Consider the following 15,785-nt stretch of genomic DNA (forward strand, 5'->3'; position numbering starts at 1 on the left):
ATTTCATTGTTTCCCTCTCTACAGGGTTACTACATTAGCAGCTGAGGGTGGCATGAGGACATCGTGACACCGAGAGGCAGGCTTTAGCTGGCTAGCACTAGAATGGTTTACAAATAACTTTTTGGTTGCTCTGTGATTAATTATAGTAATTATTTTACTAATGGTCATTTGCTTTTAAGAGGTATGTAAAGCAGTTTAGAAATTCAGTCACATGAGCCATTGGCCAGTTAAATTTTTCAGTTGTAGCACAGGTGACTACACGTAGCTCCACGTAGCAAACCCCATTTAAATCACTAGAAACTTATATCAGTCACTCCAGTACCATACGCATTTTCAACTGTGTATTTATCACAAATTTCATTATTTCAATGAGGGTAAAGATGTAGAAATGTTTTAGACAATAATATAACATATTTAATATTCTGTTGCAAAGTAATGCTTTAATAGTGTGTGTCATGTATATGAAATGCTATTTAAAATGTATGTTTTTTTATAAACACACGTCTTCTCTACTTAGTGTCGGACCTGACTGCATTTTTCCCAACATGATCAAGCTTCCTAGTTCCAGTCTAAGTTCAGTGAGAGGTTGAGGTGTATTAGTGGCACATCTACTCAAGCATGTGGCTCTGATAAAGGCATGCTGTGTGTGTGTGTGTGTGTGTGTGTGTGTGTGTGTGTGTGTGTGTGTGTGTGTGTGAAAAGTGCACATATGTTTCACCAATTACATAATCTCTTCACGGTATGGCCAGTATGGTGAAGTGAATGGTTGGTTCAGAGCAGAAACCCCCACATTGTCCCCCTTCCCCCCACCGGGTCTGGTCAGGGTGGGGTTAAAATGGCTTCACTGCACTCTGCTCACTACTTTCTGGCCAATGAGCTTCAATGTTTCTTCACACACCCATTGACCATCTTTTCAAACATGAACACAGATCTGACCCTCATGACATTTTGGTTGTTCAGTGCCAGAAGTAATGCCACTGCCCCTAATGCGGCCCTTCTGCCAACACCGCTGCTCGAAAATGTCGGTGCAGTTCTTTGGCCCAGCTTAGACTATAATCGATTAAATAAACAGTGGCTAGCTGGAAAAAAACAGCTAATGTGGGAGTGTAAATTTACATTCACAACACAAGAAGAGAAACAGGACGAACCGGATGAACGCAGCATGATTTTACTCAGCGTAATTCACTGATTCTAAATTGATTTCATGAACATGTAGGAGTCATGTGACTGCTGTTGCATTCACATCCACATGCAGTAAAAAAGCATAAATTAATTTCACTTCATGTATAAAACCATTTTTATAAAGCATGTGATCATTAACAAGCTCATTTTTGGTAGTCATTGTTTCTAAATGCTAAATTTGTGGATTGTGTCTCTGCTTTAAGCAATTTTAGACTTATTAGAATATTTTGGAGTATCTTGTGAGCATCAGTTCCTTTTAATGTTTAGGTTTGTACATAGTAGAGACTTTCTTAGATTACAATTATATAATTATAAAAGTTTAGATAGCTATATTACTTTTCATTTTGTGTGTAAATAATGTATATTTTAAAAGTAAACGTTTTTGGATATGCTTGTAGTTTAAAACGTTTTATTTTTATTTTAGTTCAATATTTTAGTTCAGTATTTTAATTCAATTTATTTTTTATTTAACATATTATAAATTCTAATTTAAAAATATAACATTTTAAGGATTATTTGCCTTAATTTTTTTTTTATATTTTATTTATAGTTTTATCAGATTTAAACATGGAACAGAACAATAATACAAATGTGAACAAACACACAACCCTATTTACTCCCCACCCACAGACAGCAATGATAATAACGAAAATTGTAAAATGAGCAAATTCAAAAGAAGAGAAATATATATATATATATAATAACACATAAATAAAGTAAATAAATAAATAAAAAATTAAAAAACAAAAAAAACTTAAGGTCCCCCTAATCTGTCCAAAAACCTGCCCCACATCCCACAGAAATGCCTCCGAGCTTTATTTTCTATTTGTCTTAATTTTAAAATACTTATTCTTTTTATTAAATGATTTTTGTTTTTAAACGATTGTAAAATGATTTTATTTTATTTTAATTATGCATTTAAATCGTTGTGTCTGTAATAGTGAGGCATTGCAGACTGGTGGGCGGGGAGTTTTGTTATATGAACCCACCTCTGAGGAACAATATAATCGTTCTGATTTGCATACGACTCCGTTTGGACCAATAGGAAGTGAGTAATTTGCATATGGGGTCCCGTTTAAAAGTAAAGACCGGTGCCCGGTTGAAACTTAGTACAGTCAGTGGTGAGGACTAAGCCGAGGACTAAACCCAGACTAAACCGCTGAGTTACTCCTCTAACGCTGATACACTTTTACATCAAAGCAATCGATTCGATTTTTAAAATCTAAACACTTGCATTAAAGAGAACATGGAGAGAATGAACAGTTGTTTGTTCTTTATTTGGATTTACTCTGCGAGCGTTTCTTGCACTTTTGAAACCACAGTCGAACCTACAGTAGAAGATCTAAATTTCAGTAAGTATTTATATTTATTTTAGTTTTTGTTTTATATTGCAGCAGTGCTGTACTGTGTTATTTATAAGCTTTTAGTCTTTATAATGTGCCCCACATGTGGGTAATGTAAGAGTGTAGTGGGCTGGATTAAATGGGATTAGATCTGAACCAGTGCACAGGGGCCCTGAACAGGATCCGAGGATCAGGATCACGAGGTTCACAAATGCAAAACATATTTAAACTACTAGATCAAAACTACATTTGCTATTTGACTCTTTGTGCATTCATGTGCATTAAAATAACCATAATAACAAAGAATTATGATAATAATCTGAATACAGATTTGCATTAAATTTCTTAAACATTAAACAGTGAATGTGCACAATTTTAACTGCACTTTTATGCTTTTTTAAAAGAAAATAAGAGATTTCTCATCTTATCTGCACTTAGTTTGGAATAAATACAGCATAAAATGCGTAACTAGGTGCGCATATGTGGATGGATTGTACAATATATCCCCAAATAACAGATAACAGACCATAATAATAATAGTAATAATATATTTAATTAATAATAATTAAATATATCAAAAATATTATTTAATATATATTAATAATAAATGTATTAATAAATATATATTGTTAATATATAAATATATATTATTAATAATACTATATTTAATTAAAATAACAATAATTAAATTATTATAAAATTTTATTAAAATAAATAATAATATAATAACACTTATAATATTATAATAATTATAAAAAAATAAATTTATGAGACTTTAGTTTTGTCTTTATTAGGCTTATTATTTATTTAATTTGCACATTGTTTTAATTAAAGTGATGGCACAGGTGTGGCACAATTTTGGCACAAATTGCTGTAAGTGTGAGTTGTTACCCTGTCCAGGGTGTATTTCTGCTCATTGTGTGCTTTTGCCCAATTTTTCCATTGGACCCACCATGACCGAGACCGATTATAATTCATTTCTTGGAAAGTCTATAAATAAAGGACAAATTTTTTAATATGCACCATTAGGGGGCATTAATGCTTCAGGTCAGGGTCAGGGTTACTCTAGATCACTTTCTAAAGTCTGTTGATGCACTAAACAACCGTGTTATGTCATTAAAGGTAACATCACAGGAAACTGGATGCAGGACTTCAGTGACATCGAGTCCAAATTTGCTCTGAGAACCAGTGAGGAGCCGGAGGATGACCTGTGCTACATCGTTCCAGGCCAGGGGGAAACCATTAAGGAGTGCAATTTCAATACTGAGACCCAGACCTTCATAGTCATTCACGGATGGACTGTGAGTGCAAAAGTTGACAGTATCAGTATGTTTATGTGTACATGTGAATACTAATTGCTATGTGAGAGGTGCAGTTCCAGTGCAGGCATAACAAACTGTAAACGTATCTGTATCTTGCTCACTAATCTGAGTCCAAATGTCTTTAGGTCACTGGAATGTACGAGAGTTGGGTTCCCAAGTTGGTGACGGCGCTGTACGAGCGTGAGCCAACAGCCAACGTCATCGTCGTGGACTGGCTGGTCCGGGCGCAGCAGCACTACCCAACCTCGGCCGCCTACACCAAGCTCGTAGGCCGGGACGTTGCCAAGTTCGTCAACTGGTTACAGGTCAGGCAAAAGTTCAGACATTACAGAGCTGTTTAGATTTCAGGATTTGCATAACTGGTTTAATCTACTAGATCTGTTTGCTGGGTATTTTGGATTTTAAGCAGATACAAATTAATGTAAATGTTAATTATTTTGCATTTCTGGTTCTTCCGGCAGGCTGAGCTGAAATATCCATGGGAGAAGCTGCATCTGCTGGGTTATAGTTTGGGTGCTCATGTAGCTGGCATTGCAGGACTCCTCACCAACAACAAAGTCAGCAGGATTACAGGTAACACAACTGATACGTCCACTGCTCTAGGCTTTACTTCTTTTCCTAATTAGTGTTAGGTGTATTAATCAGCTGTATCAATATAACAGACTAACTTTCAGCTGGGTTATTAATGTTTCTAATAACAAATTATGCAGAAAATCATGGGGTTCCAACCAAATGTGCTTCTTGACATTTATTATTTAGACCTCACATTCATATTTAAAATGAGGATATATGACGTGCAGAATATTTGCAGGGTAGTATAAACTGGGGGTCACTAAGGATGATTCCAAGAACCCTAAATAGAAAGGATGACCAAGGAATTCCCAAAGATAGAGAGTTAGGTGCCAAGTCTAAAAGTGTATTCCTGCCCTTGGCTGTTTGACCTTGTCATATATTCAGACCCACATTGGTCTGATTTTTGTGGTCTTTTGTAGAAAACCCAACATATTTTACTGGTTGAATAAAATTGTATGTTGCTTAACATCCCTGCAGTTTCTTTGCCTTAATTGTAAATGTCAAAAAATTTCCACAGGCAGGGGCGCCAATATGAATATTTGGGCAGACTGACAGGTTAATGCACTGCCTATACAATTGCATCCCTTGGAGAACCTTTTTGGATGCTACTCAGCTCTTGAAACACTCCCAATCGTTACTGTACTCCCGACCAGATGTTTTATCTGGCATTAGTCAGTACGACTGTTGCAATATGTTTGGGTAATACGGCCAAAAGCATGTTAATCGCATGTGTGATGTTTCCCTGCTCGAACAGATTTACATTGCAGATGTTTCACTGTTTATTAACAATTTTCTACTTTGTTCATTTGAAGTCCTGTATAACTCTCTCCTCTGTTGCGTTCTTATTTTTTAAGTCTATGGAAATAATATAAATAAGTTATTTTATCATTATTTTATTACTAAGGATTATACCATGTTATGCACCTCCAGGTTTGGATCCAGCTGGTCCGAGCTTCGAGTATGCGGATGCCCAAAGCACACTGTCCCCTGATGATGCCCAGTTTGTAGACGTTCTTCACACCAACACACGGGGCTCTCCGGACCGCAGCATCGGCATCCAGAGGCCCGTCGGTCACGTGGACATCTACCCTAACGGAGGGACGTTTCAGCCTGGCTGTAATCTGCAGAACACCATGATGATGGTGGCGACCACCGGCCTGAGAAGTAAGTTCTACATGTAATGGCTTTTTATTAAAAAACTGTCCTGGGAGTATTCTTGTGTTGCACAGAGTGTTTCAGGTTACACTGACCCACTATAACCCTTATCAGGATAATGTTAATGAAGATAGATGACTGAGCTCTGCCAAGCATGACTCTGTGTCTTAATCCAATATAATAATCGGAATGATATCAGTGCAGAAATAATTACAGTGGTGTAAAGTGTCTTCATGAGTGGATCAGATAAATAATGTTAAATCTGATAGAAAAACATTACAGAATTGTTTTACTTTACATTCAATTGACACAATTCTGCATAACAATAAGAAACATTTGATTCTCAACTTGTTTTTGATTCTTGAATAGACATGGACCAGATTGTAAAATGTTCCCATGAGCGCTCCATCCACCTCTTCATCGACTCTCTGGTGAACATGGAGCAGCAGAGCATGGCTTACCGCTGCAGCTCTAAGGAGATCTTCAACAAGGGAGTGTGCCTGAGCTGCCGCAAAAACCGCTGCAACAGGGTGGGATACGAGGTGAACAAGGTGCGCAGTCCCAGGAGCACCAAGATGTACATGAAGACCCGAGACATGATGCCCTACAAAGGTGAGAGGCTGGAAAACAGACGCTTCTTTTGGATTTACTTTTCTTTGAGATCCCTAAACATAGTGAGCTACACATTAACAGTGAGAACGGTCACAGCTGGCCTTCATCACGCTATCAAAGTGGATAAAAGCTGGTCCTGCCAGCCACACCAGTGCATTTATGATGGTAGTGATCGGTACAGAAATGCTGGTCACGGGTGCTTGGGTGACTCAGCAGTAAAACACCAGTACTGAGCTGTGCTATCAGCCAGCCAAGTGCCAAACACAGACACACAACTGTTCGGCTGATCACAGATGGCAATGCATGGCTCTCTGCTCACTACACTGTGTGTGTGACAGCCGAGGCCTCCTCGTTCTGCGACAACGACTAGAGAGAGATAAGTTCCAATTGGCTTAGACTGGATTAGGGTGGAAAAGGGGAAAAAACAGCCACAACATGCAGGTTTGAAACCATTTGTGTACAAAAGTTTCCTTGGAAATGGAGACAAATGTGCCAGACTAATAATAGCAGCAATCCAAACGTTTCTTTTCAAGATAACTCAATGATTTCCCCATCTTAACTTTTCACATCACCACAAATTTGTAATGTCTCAAAATCTGCTGATTTTCTTTGCAGTTTACCACTACCAAGTGAAGGTCCACTTCTTCAGCAACAACAAAATCAGCTACACAGAGCAGCCCATAAAGATTTCCCTCTACGGATACACTGGAGAGAAAGAGAACATCCCCTACGTTCTGTAAGTTCAGCCTGAGCTCCTAAAGTCACCTTAGTATCGCTAAATATGGTCAACAGTATCCAGAGAGGAATGTTTATGAAGAGTGTTTGGTTCTATTCTGCAGGCCAGCGCTGAAAACCAACACCACCGTCTCGTTCCTGCTCACCACAGACGTGGACATCGGCGAGCTGCTGATGGTGAAGCTGCTTTGGGAGAAGGACACCATCCTCAGCTGGCCCTGGTGGAACCCTGACACCTTCTACATCCGCAAACTGCGCGTCAAATCCGGCGAGACGCAGTCCAGGTGATTAAAGAGAATTTAGTATGTTTGGGTGCACCAGTGTACCAGTGGCAAAACATACTTTTCATAATTATCAAAATAAATATAGTGACTGGTGTTAATGATTAACCGGCTAACCAGTTACGGACAAAGAAGCCGTTGTCTGATAAATTGTTGTCAGGAAACACTAGAATATCGTTTTAATTAATTTACAACAGCTGACAGTCAATTCCAACTGAAAGCACAGCATATAAACACTGATTTGAAGAACACAGTTACCCACCCTCAGTGCCAGCTGTGGACTTTTTTATGCATTTATGAAATATAAATAATGAACGATGAAACTTTTAAGAATTACAATAACAAACATTACAGCTATCTTGCATCACTTTGGAGTCTGCAGAGACGCCAATCTGCGTGTAATTTGTTTGGTGTTGTTTTTACAAAAATAAATGGTTTTGCTCATAGTCTTATAATAACGTCACTAATGTTTTCAGGAAAGCTGCATATTCATTAATAATGATTTGCATGTGTGGTTAGCTGCGGTGGTGCAGCAAGTAGCGCCGTTGCCTCACGACAAGAAGGTCCTGGGTTCGTTTTCCTTCCTGTGTAGATGGAGTTTGCATGTTCTCCCCGAGTCTGTGTGGGTTTCCTTACGCTCCTGTTTAAGCATGTTCAGCCTGAAGTGGCCGATCTGTTGGAATCTGTTGTACTTTAGAGAAGTCTCAGTAAGCTGTCGTTTAGTTTGTTGAAAGTGTGTGTTTTCTTTTTCAGGGTGATCTTTATCGCGCAGGAGGGCGAGTTCTCCCATCTCGCCCGTGGAGGCTCAGCTGCTGTGTTTGTGAAAGACAAAGAGACTCAGTCAAGCCACAAAAATGAAAAGTAAGCCATTTTCAAAGAGATCCATTTGCAGCTAACAGGGAATGAAAATATGCACAGATCAGCCAAAACATTAGGACCACCTCAAAAAATGTGCACGGCAATGCCTGTTTCATAACAGTGCAGAATAAATACCTGACATAGGGGGGAAATCTCTCTCTCTCTCCGAAAGAGCAAGGGGTGCTCACAGCCAGCCATGATGAGTAGCTACCCCCAGTGGTACAAAAAAGGACAAACCACAAACTGCTGACATGTTCGGCGGCCAAGACTCATTGATTTTAGCATTGTTTACCAGGAGGAAGAGGCGCCACTGAGTTGCGCCATCGGACGATCCACCTTGCATAAAACAGTCGATGAACGAGCTGCTGGTGATGACCTGGTACCAGACTCCACAGGCGTCTTAGCAGATCAGAGCTGTTTTGACAGCATAGTAGGCAGGGAGTCCTAATGCTTTGGCTCATCAGTGTATTTGCATCAGTGGTGTATAGTCCAGCCTGTTGTGTACTGTAAATAAATTATTTAAATGTCTTTTTTACTGTTTACTTCATGCCAAATTGTTGCAGTGATGTATAGTACATGCACGCTTCGCACGTTAACACAGTGGAGTGGAGTCAGACATTTAAACGACTATAAAATGTGTCTGATCATCATTTTTTACATTCATCCTGACAGGTTGCACAAACTGAGGATGCACGGCAGCTCCTTCAAACAGAGCACAGCAGAAGCATAGACACGACCTCACGCATCCCCCCGCATCGAAGCCGACCTGCTGGAACCAGACTGGTAGAGACGGAGCACTTTCTTCACGTCGTGATCCAGACGGGCCACCGAATCGTCTCATTTTCATCCGTAAGCACTTCCTGCAAGGAACTGTTCTAGTCCAAACATTTAACTGCCGAGCAGTTCGACTCACCATGCCACTTCAGATACCGCTCAGTATTGTTTCTTAATTCACCGCCTGATCCGAGGTCACTGATCTGAGTTCACTGGAACACGATGTGAATCATGAATTGAAAATGCAAAACACTTTCTTTTACTCAGACCAACGAGAACAAATGAAGGACTTGATCCTGAAGAGTGCTGATAACTGATTAGATGAAGCTATTGTTTTTGTTACAGGCCACATGCAGTATTATTATTGTTGCTCTCTGATAGTTTGGAATGTGCTGCAAGATTATTAACGATCAGGTCAGAATATTTGCTCCCATTTGACAGAGGTTAATAAAATGTCGGTTTAGAAAGAAAATGAAAAAGTCGGGTTTCTTTGACACCCCAGCCACAGTAAAAAGACAAAACGAATTACATAGACCACCATAATTCATCCAACCAGAGGTCATTTTAGTTCATTAACAGTTACGTTACTGGTCAGTTAGTGAAGCTCTTGGACTGGCGTTTAGTTTTTCCAGCCCAGGCATAAAAAGGCCATATTTTATCTACACAGCTAGTCAATGAAGGGACCTCTGTACCTTTGTCCATAAGTTTAGCATCAGTTTTTTTAATTATTTCACTGTTGTTGTGCCAGATCAAGACTAAATCCAGTTTGACTGATGGGTCTGAGGTTTGTCCTATTGGCTGAGCAGTCTTTGAACCTGCACTGTGCTGTCACAGGGACGTGCGCTTTTCTATAGGCCGCTTCACCTTCGTCTTTTATAGCTACCAGTTTCACAGTTCTTAAAGTAATTTTTTAACTTTTTTTTCAGGGACATTCAGCAAGTAATGTCATAAAGTTTACAACCTTTAGGCAGGTACAAGTTCTTCATTAAAATTCTGTCCTCGGTGAGAAAAGGAAACATTTTTCTTTGTCGTCTGCTGCCGTTGAGCGGAAACACAAACGGTTGTCATGCTAATGTGGCAATATTTTAAAATGACCATGTTGTACCCAGTAATTCTGACAATTGATTAACGTTTGCCAAAGTTATGGGTAAAGGAATCCTTTTAAAAGGGTCCCTTTTTAATCACAGTGTTTATATGATTTTTTTTAAAGCTTGATTAACTTTTGCTAAAATCATCGACTGTATCGTTACTGTTTGATCGTGATATCGTCACATGTCTAGTAAGGAAATATTTCTTCGAACGAAAGATCGTCTTTAATTGTTATGCAATATACATCTGGCCGTGTATAAGTAAACTCTTACACTGTTATAATGTGTGTACTGGATTTCTGTTGGCTTTGGTCAAAGCAAAGAGGCTTTAACAAACAACGAGCCTTTTTGTTTGGGCAAAGGGCGAAACAGGCCTTTGATCTGGCTGCTTTAGGGTGCCAGGGTTTGTTAGACTTGCCAAAAAGTTATATAATGAATGATTCTGCTGATTCAGTCGTTGATGGAACAGAACATGTCTTATATACCTTATATATTTAATTTAATTATTAATATTAAACATTTTAGCAGCAGATTCACATTAGTCTGCTAGTAAGGTAAATAAAACTGTGGACCACATTATGGACCATTGTGTACCACTATGAATCACATAAAAATGCCTGATAATGCAATGTTAAGGTCCACTACAGGCCAAAAGTATTTGGACACTTGTTTGTTGGAGCTTGTTGGACATGTAATTCCAAAACAAACTGACTGACCTCTATGATCTTATCAGCTATATGAACAGCCACTCTTCTGAGAAGTCTTCAAGACTTGAAATATTTCTGTGGGAATTTGTGCCCATTCAGTCAAACAAGCATTTGTATGGCTGGGCACTGATGTTGGTTGAGAAAGCCTCAGTTGATGTTCCAGTTCATTCCAAAGCTGTTCAGTGATGAGGTCAGGACTGTTTTTGTCTTTATCGACCTTGTTTTGTGTGGGACAGGAATGGACCTCCCGTAAACTGTCGCTGCAAAGTTGGATGCATCTAATTTTATTTATATGATTGAAAAATTAGGAGGGGTGTCCCAATACGTTTGTCCATAGTGTAGTTTGTAGTACACATCTATCAAAGACAGTTCCACTTCAGTGTGCTAGCACATAGTCTGATATTTAAATAGTCACAATATGTGGACACCAATATATATATGTGCTATGATATAACGGGACCAACTAGCTAAATCTAGATCCAGAAATGTAAGAATTGTAAATATGCTTAATAGTTAAAAGTCCTGAAATGTCTACCTTAACATTATTGTGTTAGGTTACTGTGTTTGGCACAGGTCACTTTATAGACTTGAATCCCTTCTATTATCTTGTCAATTCTAAGCCACAATCAAAGACGAATTGTTTGATTTAAGAATTTAATCAGCTTATTCTGTGATTTGTTTGTGTTATATTTAGATTTCTGTAAATAAAACAATTTTTTCTCTTTTTTTTCTGATTGCGGCTTTATCGGCTATAAAAAATCCTAAATAAACACCGTAATTTACGTTTAAGCTGCAGTTCCACAAACCCGGAGGAACGTTTAAGAACCTGACAGTCACATTACCTCTGAAACCTGTGTGGTATTTTTTTCTGACTGAGCAAAGATCAGAAATCCAAAAGTTCATTCACCTTTTATATAAGGACAGACTGGCCGCTCTTTATTTGTCCTATACACAACAGGATTATTTATTAACTGTATATATTTGTACATTAGTGTTTGATACCGTGTCTGTGTGTTCTTCTTTCTTTCTCGTTACATGTATTTTTATAAACAGATTAATATGATTTATGTGAACTGCTTGAAGAGCCAATCGATCATCTGAATTATGTTCGTTCATCATATTAATATGCACTGGACTGTGTAAATCTATTATATTAAACAGTATGTTGCATAACGTCTGTGTGTACATTTGTTTTATTAGAAAGAATCAGAAACAGTTTATTTAGATTAAACAATTAGACTTTCATGCAATAGTTACATATAAATCTGTGCAAACTGATCAAGCTAATATTGAATAATATTGAAATTATGTATAAATGCACTTAATGGTCAAAAATATTTGGACACTTGACTATTAGCTTGTTGGTCATCCCATTCCAAACCATGGGTGTTGATACAGATCTGCTTCAGCTGTAAGATACTGGAGTATTTGAGAGGTCAGATACTTATATAATTATATACAAATATTTTTTATTTGGTCATCAACTGCAGCACTGTGCTGCTTTAATATCTCATTTATAAGCTTTTAATAAGCACTACTGACCCTATTATCCAATATTTTTGTTGCTTCATCTCAATTTTTAAAATAAGTTGATGATAAAATGTAATTTAATCATTTTCCGGTTCAAACTGTTGAATTGATGATGCTGCAAAGAGCTGTTTTAAGAGCTCTGAATATGAAAGTACATAGAAATTAAGCAACACTTTTATTTTCCTGCTTTTAGTTTTATACATGTAGTGTGACATTATTACACATACACTTTATGAACAAAAGTATTGGGACACCCCTTCTAACTCGTGTTTTAGCCACAACAATTGCTAACAGGTGTAATAAATCAGTTATATAAGGGAAATGCTATGCTTCCAACTTTGCAGCTACAGTTTAGGGTAGGTCCTTTTCCTGTTCCAGTATGACTGTGCCCCTGTGCACAAAGCAAGCTCTATAAAGACATTAAGAAAAGCTTGATTTAAAGAAACTCCAGTGTCATGCACAGAGCCCTGACCTCAGCCCCACTAAATGGCTCTGGAATGAACTGGAACATGAGTGCCCAGCCATACAAATCAGGGCTCTGTTTATGTCTTTATCGACCTTGTTTTGTGTGGAACATGGATGGACCTTCCGTAAACCTTTGCTGAAAGCTGAATGCATAGAATTTCCTTTATATAATTGATTTATTACAACTGTTAACAACTGTTTTGGCTAAAACACATGGATTTAAAAATTAGGAGGGGTGTCCCAATACTTTTGTCAAATGCTCTTCTGACTGAATGTGCACAACTTCCCACAGACATACTTCAAAATCTTGTGAGAAGCCTTCGCAGAGGAGTGTCTGCTGTTGTTGTAGCTGAAAAAAATCACATAGACGTCTCTTCATTTTAATACCATTTGTTTTTTAATTTGTTTTGTGATGTCAGACAAGTTCTTAGTCAGGCGTCTAAATACTTTTGGCCAAACAGCCAAAGTTGAGCTCATACTCTTACACAGTCTCACTAAATCATGGTTATATTATTGGAAATTTAGTCCTTACATAATCTGCTTACTTTTTCCTGTAATTGTTTTTACATTTTCTTGTCATTGTGGGTACATCCAGCTCCGACAGACAGTAAACACCCTGTTGTAAAATCTGCTCTTAATTCCCATAGCGCTTCACAGTCGTTTTCTGTGGTAAACTTCTCCCCGTTAAAAACAGGAGGTCATTTTTGGCTCAGACCCCCCATCACGTGCATTTTAGCTAAATCAGACTTTGAGCTTAATGGGATTCCTGGAAGGTCCGTGGAAAAGAAAGGCTGGAGAAGCCTCAGATCCTGCCAAGACCTGACATTTAGCTGGAAACACAAAACTCCCGAAAGACCAACTGGCTTTTCTGTGTTCTTTTCTGTATTCTGCAGACGAATAAACACACACACGGCTTCCTCCTACAACAACGGCACGTGATGTAAACATAGTGACAATCATGTGATGAGTAATTCACAACCTGTTCTTCACACTCTGGTTGTTTTTGGAGAAATAAAGGAAGTTTTATTGTGATTGTGAATGTTAAGGAGAGCTTAACCTTAGAGACAGCTTCCTTAACTCTCAGAAATCAATTATTATTATTATTACTATTATTGATTGTTTGGGTCTTTAGTCTTCTTAATGACTACTTACATTTCATTTACATTTTTGGCATTTAGCGGACACTTTTTTCCTAAGCGACTTACAGTACTGTGAGAGTATACAGTCTAAGCAATTAAGGCTTAAGGGCCTTGCTTAAGGGCCCAACAGTGACAACCTGGCAGAGGTGGGGCCTGAACAAGTGACCTTTTGATTACTAGTCCACTAGGCTACAACTGCCCTACTACAGTGTTACCTTGTAACTCAACCTCCCCTGAACTCAAAATCTTTTAAACTTAACGCCCTTCATCGAGAAATTTGTACCCTTAAACTCAACGTGTTCAGTTTGTTTTTAAAAAATGTATTTATTTCATTTTAAATTAACAATGAAGAGCCGCTTTGTTCAGTGCTCGGCTTGATTGACGGTAAAACGTCATCAAAGTGCAAATATGAGAAAAATCTGCATTTGTGTGTAATAACCATCAGATCCAGTCTGAAAGCTCCACATGTATCTGTGTTTATCTGGATGTTCGTCACTGTTTCACTTTTAAACTTATGTTATAGCTCGGGGTTCTGAGAAATTGTATCCATCCAGCTTGTTGCTGGCCGTCCTCTTCCTCTTTTACCTTCAACTCTCCCAAGCATTACTTTTTTTTTCCACTGAACTGGTTCTTCTCATAATGTGTCCAAAATAACAGAGCTGCAGTTTGGTCATCTGGGTTTCCAGTGATAAGTCAGGTGCCTCGCACACCAAAATCACTTAAAATTTGGTACAAATTATGTACACTTGTTCTTTGGGCTGTATAGTCAGCCGACTAAGATCTATTAGTTTGTAATCCAAGGTGCTCTCAATTTTAGAACTTTTATTTTAGTGAGTGTATAATGTGTTTGATTTCCACAGGGCAATAAACAGCCCAAAGAACAAGTGTAATTTTTCTACCAAATAATGCATGAAATCATTTAAACCCAGGGCTAACTTTTTGACCTTAACTATAGCTAACATGTATTGGAACTTTATAGCTATCACTTTAGTATCATGCTAACTGAGTCACATTAAAACAACATTAGAATCCAAATCATTTTAAACCAACAATTCTGTCTTCAAAATATTTTCCACACATTTGTTTGTGTACCTGATGCACGGTAACTTCTATATGATTTATATATATGATTTATATATATGATTTATATATATACTGTATATATATATATATATAAATCATATATATTATATATATACATACAGTGTATCACAAAAGTGAGTACACCCCTCACATTTCTGCAGATATTTAAGTATATCTTTTCATGGGACAACACTGACAAAATGACACTTTGACGCAATGAAAAGTAGTCTGTGTGCAGCTTATATAACAGTGTAAATTTATTCTTCCCTCAAAATAACTCAATATACAGCCATTAATGTCTAAACCACCGGCAACAAAAGTGAGTACACCCCTTAATGAAAGTTCCTGAGGTGTCAATATTTTGTGTGGCCACCATTATTTCCCAGAACTGCCTTAACTCTCCTGGGCATGGAGTTTACCAGAGCTTCACAGGTTGCCACTGGAATGCTTTTCCACTCCTCCATGACGACATCACGGAGCTGGCGGATATTCGAGACTTTGCGCTCCTCCACCTTCCGCTTGAGGATGCCCCAAAGATGTTCTATTGGGTTTAGGTCTGGAGACATGCTTGGCCAGTCCATCACCTTTACCCTCAGCCTCTTCAATAAAGCAGTGGTCGTCTTAGAGGTGTGTTTGGGGTCATTATCATGCTGGAACACTGCCCTGCGACCCAGTTTCCGGAGGGAGGGGATCATGCTCTGCTTCAGTATTTCACAGTACATATTGGAGTTCATGTGTCCCTCAATGAAATGTAACTCCCCAACACCTGCTGCACTCATGCAGCCCCAGACCATGGCATTCCCACCACCATGCTTGACTGTAGGCATGACACACTTATCTTTGTACTCCTCACCTGATTGCCGCCACACATGCTTGAGACCATCTGAACCAAACAAATTAATCTTGGTCTCATCAGACCATAGGACATGGTTCCAGTA

The 15,785-nt window shown here is 38.3% G+C and overlaps 1 protein-coding gene across 1 annotated transcript; it reads left to right on the top strand.

Annotated features, from left to right (window-relative positions):
• Positions 1–2,308: 2,308 nt before the first annotated feature.
• LOC134331795 (lipoprotein lipase-like) lies at positions 2,309–11,803 on the top strand. The gene is made up of 10 exons (XM_063013320.1): positions 2,309–2,534; positions 3,648–3,826; positions 3,973–4,152; positions 4,309–4,420; positions 5,351–5,584; positions 5,945–6,187; positions 6,803–6,923; positions 7,027–7,206; positions 7,957–8,064; positions 8,734–11,803. Exons 1-10 carry the CDS (start codon positions 2,429–2,431, stop codon positions 8,789–8,791), a joined length of 1,521 nt encoding a protein of 506 aa, XP_062869390.1. The 5' UTR covers positions 2,309–2,428; the 3' UTR covers positions 8,792–11,803.
• Positions 11,804–15,785: the final 3,982 nt, after the last annotated feature.

This window comes from Trichomycterus rosablanca, chromosome 17, assembly GCF_030014385.1.
Source record: "Trichomycterus rosablanca isolate fTriRos1 chromosome 17, fTriRos1.hap1, whole genome shotgun sequence".
NCBI classification, from domain to species: Eukaryota; Metazoa; Chordata; class Actinopteri; order Siluriformes; family Trichomycteridae; genus Trichomycterus; species Trichomycterus rosablanca.

Bases quoted from the DNA above. Each gene is read 5' to 3' on its own strand.
- LOC134331795 (XM_063013320.1), top strand. From the start codon at position 2,429: ATGGAGAGAATGAACAGTTGTTTGTTCTTTATTTGGATTTACTCTGCG. The intron at 5,585-5,944 runs GTAAGTTCTACA...ATTCTTGAATAG, and splicing joins GGCGACCACCGGCCTGAGAA to ACATGGACCAGATTGTAAAA. The intron at 8,065-8,733 runs GTAAGCCATTTT...TCATCCTGACAG, and splicing joins TCAAGCCACAAAAATGAAAA to GTTGCACAAACTGAGGATGC.